Source organism: Chelonoidis abingdonii, chromosome 3, assembly GCF_003597395.2.
Source record: "Chelonoidis abingdonii isolate Lonesome George chromosome 3, CheloAbing_2.0, whole genome shotgun sequence".
Lineage (NCBI taxonomy): Eukaryota > Metazoa > Chordata > Testudines > Testudinidae > Chelonoidis > Chelonoidis abingdonii.
The window spans coordinates 184,745,595-184,754,782 of NC_133771.1; the positions used below are offsets into that span (position 1 = coordinate 184,745,595).

Consider the following 9,188-nt stretch of genomic DNA (forward strand, 5'->3'; position numbering starts at 1 on the left):
AGAGTGCCCCAGGGGTCAGTCCTGGGGCTGGGTTTGTTCAGCGTCTCCATTAATCATCTGGATGATGGGATGGATTGCACCCTCAGCAAGTTTGCGGATGACACTAAGCTGTGGGGAGAGATAAATACTGTGGAGGGTAGGGGTAGGGTCCAGAGTGACCTAGATAAATTGGAGGATTGGGCAAAAAGAAATCTGATGAAGATCAACAAGGACAAGTGCAGACTCTGGCATTTAGGATGGAAGAATCCCATGCACTGCTACAAGCTGGGGACTGACTGGCTAAGAGGCAGTTCTACAGAAAAGGACCTGGGGGTTACAGTGGACGAGAAACTGGATATGAGTCAACGGTGTTCCCTTATTGCCAAGAAGGCTAATGGTATATTGGGCTGCATTAGTAGGAGCATTACCGGCAGATTGAGGGAAGTGATTATTCCCCTCCATTCAGCACCGGTGAGGCCAAATCTGGAGTATTCCATCCAGTTTTGGTCCCCCCACTACAGAAAGGATATGGACAAATTGGAGAGAGTCCAGCGGAGGGCAACAAAAATGATTAGGGGGTTGGGGCACGACTTCTGAAGAGAGGCTGAGGAAACTGGGCTTAGTTAGTCTTCAGAAAAGAACAGAGGGGGAATTTGACAGCAGCCTTCAGCTACCTAAAAGGGGGTTCCAAAGAGGATGGAGCTAGCCTGTTCTCAGTGGTGGCAGATGACAAAACAAGGAGCAATGGTCTCAAGTTACAGTGGGGGGATGTCTAGGTTGGATATTAGAAAAAACTATTTCACTAAGAGGGTGGTGAAGCACTGAAATGGGTTACCTAGGGAGGTAGCAGAACCTCTATCCTTAGTGTTTTGTGAGGCCTAGCTTGATAAAGCCCAGGCTAGGATGATTTAGTTGGGGTTGGTCCTGCTTTGAGGAGGGGGTTAGACTAGATGACCTCCTAGATGGGCACTAGAGTTGACTTTTTCAATTGTCTAAAGTGAACCGACTTATTAATTTTATCAAGATAACCTCATTGAGACGAATCTTTGTAAAGCTACATGCTCCCAGAAATAATGATTTTATTGAGCAAAGAGGGACATATCCCCAGACTGGTTTTTATTCATTTTTTTTTTTTTTTTTAGGTACATGAGAAACAAGGTTAGGGCACTGGTGTGCTAGCACTACTACCTATTATGCTTACCAATACTGTCTCATTGTTTTCTTGTACTTCCCCCATTTGTCAGTCCCTTGTCTTAAACCTTTTGGGGCAAAGATCATCTTTTTGTTCTATATTGTACAATACCAAGCATAATGCAGTCCTACTCCATGATTAGGGACCCTATTCACTACAGTCATACAAATAATAGGAGCAAGGAAATTCAGCTGGTAGAATTGGGTAGATTTTTTTTCCCTCTTGAAGAATTTAAGTGGAAAGTATTCTTGAATTATTCTTTCAACTTCAAGCTATTGCATCAGCTTCAAAATTTTATTGCTTGTATATCCCCCATAACCCATTATACAAATCTGTCAAAATAAGGAAATATCACAAGAATCTGACCCACAGTTTTCATTGCACAAACATTTAAACAGGAAGCTTTACAAATGCATTTTTCCTCATAAGAATAGTTTTATACAGAAAATGTCTTTACAGAAAAACCTGCATTTAGATTCTTTGTCATGAACCTGACTGCTTGATGCACTAAGATTTTTAAGCTACACTTAAGACAGTGTCAAAAAAACAAACAAAAAAAAGCAGCAGCGCATCACTTCTGTACTTAAATCTACTTGACTTGAGTCTTGTTGAACCAAAACATTGAAAATACTCCTACGACCATTTTCGTAAGCAGATAATTCAAGTATCTTTAAGCTGTTCAAAGTGTTAGTAATGAAATACTTTGTATTTTTTCTAAAAATAACACCATAATGTGTGTCAAGATACATTAATATGAACCTTAACAAGGCAGTATTACCATCTTAGATTATACTGTTGTGCTGAATAATACTATAACATAAGAGCAGTCCATGGTATAGAAAAAACTAAACAGAAGTGTTGTATTAAACCAGTTTGATAACATGAACTTCAAAATGAATTTTCAGAAACTATTCTATTAAATGCTACAGCAATAAATGTAATAAAAATACTTATGTTTTCTTAAAAAGACCATTTAGGGTAGAGAAAAATCCAGTAAAGTACTACCTATAGAAAAACCTGACCTATGGGAGGAAGTTGAAAAATATAAATGGGTATTAAAAATATGTATTTTTGCAAGACTTGAACTCCATAAGGTATTGTCATTTAAAAGTTCATAAACCACATTCAACAATCTTGTTTTATCTTACTGTTTCTGTGTTTTGAATTTTTGTACTTATACACAAGTTTTATTTCTGGTAAGTTGTATGTTTAATATGGAGCTAGGAAGAATTTTTCTAGTAAAGGAGCACTACAGTCACGTGTTCACATTTTCTTGCTTTCCTGGCATTTTCTAAATTAGGACTCTTAACTGATAGAGGAAAATAGTCTACTTTCTCACTATCCTTATACTAGGAATGTAAAATAGTTTGCCAACTGATGCTGAAGCATATGTAATTAATTTTTTGTATTAGCACTTTCAAGATTGAGATAGCAAGTTACTTTTAGTCAAGTGTAATTCCATCACTTGATTTATGTAGTGTTCTTTCCTCACTAACATAGATATTTCAACCTAAAGAATTAGAGTGGAATAAGAACATATCTTCCTACCATGAATACTGCACAGAGGGTGGCTTGTACAATTAGTTTATAATAGACTGTAATAAGTCACATTATACTGGGTCACATCTGCATATAACTAGAAGAAATTAAAAAAAAAAACACCACACTTATTCCAGTGATTTTGCAAACTCAGCATAATCAATGTATCCATCGTTATTTTTGTCATCATCTCGTAAGACATCATCAATTAGACTAATTAACTCTTCTTCTTTCATTGCCTGGGAGTGTTCACCACCTTCCTACGAGAAAGATATTAGTTACAGCAGTTTCTCTCAATCAGTGGGTTGCAGTGCCAAGGAAGGCTGAAAGTTGTATTACATCTAAAGCAAAGAATATCTGGCTCCCTCATTCCACATACACAGTTATTCTTCAAGGTCAAATATTCTCTATCACTCTCTTAAAACTAGCACGCGCGTGCACACACACACACACGCACCCACCCGCCCACCCATCCCCCTATAAACATACTTTTTATAGTAGATGTAAGGGGGTTTTGAAAATATTTGACTTCAAATAAGGGGCTGCCAACCTGAAGAGGAGATACAGACTTGCAGCAAAAAGGCATGTTCACAACAGCACTGCAACATACTATCCACACAGCTAGTAACTCCCCTTACTACCTCTGCCCTCCAGGCTGTTCTCTCCTCTGCTTAGTCATCATGCTCTTCCAGGCCACATTCACCCTAGCAGGCCACAACGCTAAGCTAGGATAGGGCCTCTCTGGAGCAATGATTGTAAAGTTACAGATATGGTTTACTTAGTACTTTTATAACACTAAACAAGACTGATATTACAGAAAATCTGACTACACAGAAAATACATGTTCCAATTGGAACTATTTTTGAGAACTCGTTATTTTGAAGACACACATGGGCTGTTATAAATACTGCTCACCTCTTTATGTACATGTGATATAGCAGTGGCAAGTTCTAATCCATCAAGTAAATTATTGCCATCATAATCATGCATTTTGAAGTAATGGAGCTGCAACTCCTGTGGGGACATCTCAGATTCTGGTTTGTCAATTACACCTTCTAAGTGTTCCATGATGTGGCTGAAAATAAAAAATGCCAGCTAGTTAATATTTAAAGGCCTGTTTATATTTAACTGTTCTTTGATCAGGGAAATAGTCTACAACACTTTGGATGAGATTCTGTATTGAATCTCTTAGATATGTGGCACAGAACTTCTCTCCCCCTGGTCTGCGAGTGTATGTTTGTTTTAAGCCACCATTGTGCCCTCTTGATACTGATATGCTAGAGATCTCTCTGATATAATCTAGACAGTACTGGGGGCCCATCTAAGTTACAGTAGCCTCCCAAGGCTATCTCCTTTGAGAGGGGAGGGACAGCTCAGTGGTTTAAGCATTGGTCTGCTAAACCCAGGGTTATGAGTTCAATCCTTGAGGGAGCCACTTAGGGAGCTGGGGCAAAATCAGTGCTTGGTCCCGCTAGTGAAGGCAGGGGGCTGGACTCATTGACCTTTCAGGCTCCCTTCCAGTTCTATGAGACAGCTATATCTCCTCATGACTGTCTTCCACATAGCCTGTACTGGGTGAATCCTTCCCCACCATCAGCTTTTAGGGTCCCTTTAGGATGATCTGGTTTTTCTATCCACTACAAAGAGGAGAGAGGATGAGAATCTTACCCCATAAGTGTTCATAATACACACTTCCCCCCAGAATGTTTTCCATGGCCAGTACATACAAGGAATAACAGTGTGTATAGCTAAGAGATTCTCCATACTGTGTAGACAGGGCTACCAGGCCCCTGAGTCTCACGGTATACTGGCGTCTCCAAGTTCAAAGTGAATTACTGAACAATACACATTTACATTTACAGAATGCAAAATACATACTCTTTGTCTTGTACTAGGTTCTTATCAAGGCGAATATTTGCTTGATGACTCTCCTCTGCATGCTCCTCAGCTACAGAGGAGATCAAGAATGCAGACACTAGGCAGAATAGCAAATATACGCTAAACATCCTTGAAGCCATCACGATCTCCTAGCAAGAGGAAAATATATACATTAATACATATGAAAAATACATTCAATAAAATGCAAGATTTTCAATGTAATGAACGTAATGGGCATATAAAATCCCTAATAAAATTGTAGGATGCAAGTATATTTTTCACTAATACTACTTAAAAAGCACAATTTTTGTGCTAGGCTATAAAACTGGGTGTATGTCTAGTACTTTCCCCATCAGAAAACAGAAGGGCTGCAACCAAGAATTTCTTCAGTTTCTCCAAAAGCCAATTAAAAAAAAACATCTGAGATAATTCTCAGAAACTACATTTTCAGGTTGGGAATATGCAGCTGCTAATCTTCCCAGAAGCCAAAGCCACAACAATTACTTGTGACTCTAAGCGTCTTCTAGTCAAACAGCCATAGCAACTTCACCTAGATGCATTTTACAGTATTTTCCTAAAATCTCAATTGGTCCAAGTAGGTCTCCTTTCTTAGGTTTGAATAAAGGTGTTGCACAAGATCATAAACACTACTGGAAATATTAAAAAAAAAGAGCAGCAGTGGAAATACTCAAATACCAGTTTAAAATTAGAACAGACATCTATAGAAAGAGATTTTAAACCAATGATAGAATTATAACAGTCAAAGCTAAGTTTTATTAGGCTACATTAATGAACCTTAAATAATTTTATAATGCACTGTTGGTTAATAGAGTTCATATGTTATTGTAGTCTGTGTTTCAATTCTTTTGTGGCTCTGTTCAGTGACAAAGTGGCTATTTTGAAAGTGTAGTGCCACTACCCAAATTCTAGGGTGATGTTTCCACTATTTTCCTATGACATAATATGTAATTAGTGTATAAAAATTTGATACACTATTGAAACACTTGGCACTCATTAATGTTGCTTTCTCATGAAAAAGTATAAATCACTAAAATCATGGCATAAGTAATGGAATTTAATATAGGTGAAAGCAAAATAAGTGCTTAATACAGAATGGCTTTAAGTGGCAGAATGTATTAATAAGAACTAGGACAAAAATTATAAAGATGAACACTACCATGAAACAACACTGATGTACTTTTTCAGAAAGGTCCCTGAAGAGTCAATGCCAGTAACAAATCAGGACTAAAATAGAAGTATAAAGTGATATTTACCTGTTCGCTATTACTATTTGTTTGTCAGAAGGTTTGCTATCACTTTGAGCTGCAGTTGCAGGTCAGTTAGTAGTTCCAGAGATGCATATACTAATGGCAGCTTTCACAATTCTATGGCTTACTGCCAGCATGCTACATGGAGTTTGCATAACTTTTGAAAATATTAGTTTTCTTAACTAGACATTTGGAATGGATCAAATATTTCTTCACAGGTCCCCTGAACCATCTTCTTTGTCTTTGATAACAGAAAAAACAGCAAGGAAAAAAAAGACGCCTTTTCATCAGGACACTAACATAGTCATTGTGAAAAGAACAGGAGTACTTGTGGCACCTTAGAGACTAATAAATTTATTTCAGCATGAGCTTTCGTGAGCTACAGCTCACTTCTTCGGATCACTGTAATTGCTCATTGAAAGGTGAACTGAATCCTTCCGTTTAGAATAAATCCCACAATCCTTAAGACTGCAATTCACTAACAAGTATGGTGTATCTGCTGTACAAGGCAAGACAGCACTCCAGTGGTGCCACATGTACAACAGCATTCTGAAAGATTATAGACACATAAAATAGCACAGCAGCAAATCATTTAGCTAATTGTGTTTGGACTGAAAAAGTTATAGGTTAGAGAGGCAGCATGGTCAGAGGCTTTATCTAGATGAGAAAGTTGCACTGGTTTAATTTAGAACTGTTTTTAAACTAAGATTAAAGCTCTATCTACACTAGCACTTTTGTTGATATAACTTGCGTTGCTCAGGGGTGTGAAAAAACCCACTCTCTTAAGTGACATAAGTTACACCAACAGAAGCTGCGGTGTGGACAGTGGAATGTTGGCAGAAGATGCTCTCCCACCAACATAGCTACCGCTGCCCGTTGGGGGTGGTTTCATTATATTGACAGGAGAGCACTGTCCCATCAGGATAGAGCGGCTACACAGGAGATCTTACAGTTGTGCCACTGTATCAGTACAGCTGTGCCACTGCAAGCTCTCTAATGTAGACATGGCCTTAGTTAAACTGGTGGAAAACCCCCATATTCACATGCTGTTCAATGAGTGATTAATTTCATTTTTGCTTCAGTGGTTTCTAAGGGCTTCTCTCCATGAGAAAGTTGCACCAGTATTACAGAAGGGGTCAGGAAGAAATTTTCCTCCAGGGCAGATTGGCTGACGCTCTGGAGGTTTTTCGCCTTCCCCTGCAGCATGAGGCATGGGTCACTTGCTGGTGGATTCTCTGCTTGAGGTCTTCAAACCACAATTTGAGGACTTCAATAACTCGGACATAGGTTAGGGGTTTTTATAGAAGTGGATGGGTAGGGTTCTGTGGCCTGCTTTGTGCAGGAGGTCAGACTAGATGATCATGTTGGTCCCTTCTGACCTATGAGTCTATGAAGGGATGAATTTAAAAAGTGTTATACTTTACACTAGTGCAAACTATTATTTAAGTACACATGTGACTGATTTGTTTAGTTTCTGGCACTCAGGAACAGTTTAACTGAAATAAGAAATTTTTATATTGAAATAAGAGTGTCCACAAAAATTTAAAAAACAAACAAAACCACCTTCAGTTAAAGAAGATCAACTTTTGTTTACACATGTAGGATGATCCAGGAAAGCTTGAGTTCTGTTGTCACCTCTGCCACTGATTCACTACATGATATATGGCAACTCTCAAATTCTCTGCTTCAGTTTCCCCAGCTGTAAACTGAGAATAAAAGAGGACCAAGTTTTCTGCAGACATAACTCCCCTGACTTCAATTCACTTACACCAGCAGAGATTTTGACAGAGAATCCTGAACATCTCCTACTGTTAGCTTGTAAGGGACATGCCTATTTAAAACATTTTAGTTTGAAATGTACTGAAATCCAGACGTTCACCTTAATGAGTTGAAGCTTTGTTAATATATATATATATATATATATAGCATCACTACTCAACCTCACTACAATTTACAAACGATTAGCGGGAAAAGTGACCAGGAGGCACGTAAGCAGTGACTGCAGGATTATTCATTCATTTCAGTTAATTGCTTTCGCTGCCAGGGCCAAAAGGCAACACCAGGGCACGTATCCATCTACCTATTACCCTAGCCCTACTCCTGCTACCAGACATCCCTCAAACACTCCACCCCACCCCACGGCCCTGAGGCCTCCCCTGGCGGCAGAGGGGGGCCTCGCGTGACCAGAGCTCTGCCACTGACCCTGGGCGAGTCACCTGGTCCGGCTCCCTCCGCGCCTCTCGCCCCGTGACGTCTTGCCCGATGTGGGGGCACCCAGCGCGGGAGACCACAGGGAGCGGGCGGGCAGAGGCAGGTTCTACCCCGGCCGCTGACACCGCCTGCGGCTGCCCCGGCTCCGCCAGCCTGTCACAAACTCATCGCACCCGAGCTCAGCCCGGCCAGCGGTCGGCCCCCGCCGCTGAGCGCTGTGGCTGTGGCGGCTCCTCCAGCCCTGACTCCCCGCGGGTGAGGAACGGCCCCGCACTTACCGGCTACGCAGGTACAATGTCCCAGAACAGGGCGCGAAGTCACAGACAGGTGCGAGCGGAATTGGGCCAGGTCAGCCACCATCCCCAGGTTCATCTTTGACCCGACGCACGCTCGCGTCTTGCCACACCCCCACCCGCCCATTGGCTTCCGTCTGCCCAAGCTTGGGGGACGTCACGGCTCCTGGAAATTCCACGTGTAACGAAAACAAAGGGACAGGTGGGGGAGAGGGGAGGGGTCAGGTGCGCGGCATGACACGCCCCGTCCTGTGTGCCCCGCCTCCTCCGTGACTCCACCCCTCCCGCCCTTTCCCACTCTGACTCCGCCGCTTCCTTCTTTCTATGCACTTCTCGCCTCCGCTGCCGCTTGTGGTCACGTGGGCGAGGCTGTGTATCCCGGGGGTGGGGCTTGGCACCAGCGAGGCGGGGGTGTGATCCTGTGGGAGCCACCTAGCCTTTGGCCCTGGGTTCTGACGTGTCCTGAGCCCTCTTGGGCTGCTCTGCCAGCAGGGCTGGTTGTGGGTCCCTTTCCCCCCCAAGGTGTCCCAGGCCAGCTTGGCCCAGCGGCTGCCTGAGGCTTCAGGAAGCCTAGAGTGGGAGAAGCCCAGCTCTGCTTGTCACACTGTTGCCACACATGAGTCGGTGTCACTGTGCATGGCCCAGTTTGAAAAATACTATTGAAACACCCATAAAAGAAGAACATTCACAGCGTTTGTTCCAGTTTTGTGGGCAGGCTCTGCTCGGTAACCATTGCACTGCTGGGCAAGGCAGGTGGGACAGGAGAGGGGTGACGGTCTGCAACAGGAGAGTATGACCATTTACATCCCAGCCCCAGCAAGGGGGTAC

The 9,188-nt window shown here is 42.1% G+C and overlaps 1 protein-coding gene across 2 annotated transcripts; it reads right to left on the reverse strand.

The window, feature by feature from the left end:
• Positions 1–1,451: 1,451 nt before the first annotated feature.
• MCFD2 (multiple coagulation factor deficiency 2, ER cargo receptor complex subunit) lies at positions 1,452–8,442 on the reverse strand. Of its 2 annotated transcripts, XM_032768918.2 has the most exons (5): positions 8,346–8,435; positions 7,420–7,562; positions 4,589–4,737; positions 3,626–3,785; positions 1,452–2,970 (listed from the first exon to the last, which is right to left on the reverse strand). In XM_032768918.2, exons 3-5 carry the CDS (start codon positions 4,726–4,728, stop codon positions 2,839–2,841), a joined length of 432 nt encoding a protein of 143 aa, XP_032624809.1. In that variant the 5' UTR covers positions 4,729–4,737; positions 7,420–7,562; positions 8,346–8,435; the 3' UTR covers positions 1,452–2,838. The 2 variants fall into 2 exon arrangements, with proteins under 2 accessions (XP_032624809.1, XP_032624807.1); XM_032768916.2 differs by lacking the exon at positions 7,420–7,562 and having other exon boundaries at positions 8,346–8,442.
• Positions 8,443–9,188: the final 746 nt, after the last annotated feature.

What these genes read in the sequence shown, in the direction of transcription:
- MCFD2 (XM_032768916.2), bottom strand. Translation starts at nt 4,728, where the DNA reads ATGGCTTCAAGGATGTTTAGCGTATATTTGCTATTCTGCCTAGTGTCT. An exon ending in AACCTAGTACAAGACAAAGA is followed by an intron (nt 3,786 to 4,588) that starts GTATGTATTTTG and finishes TTTTATTTTCAG; the next exon opens with CCACATCATGGAACACTTAG. An exon ending in TATCACATGTACATAAAGAG is followed by an intron (nt 2,971 to 3,625) that starts GTGAGCAGTATT and finishes TCTTTCTCGTAG; the next exon opens with GAAGGTGGTGAACACTCCCA.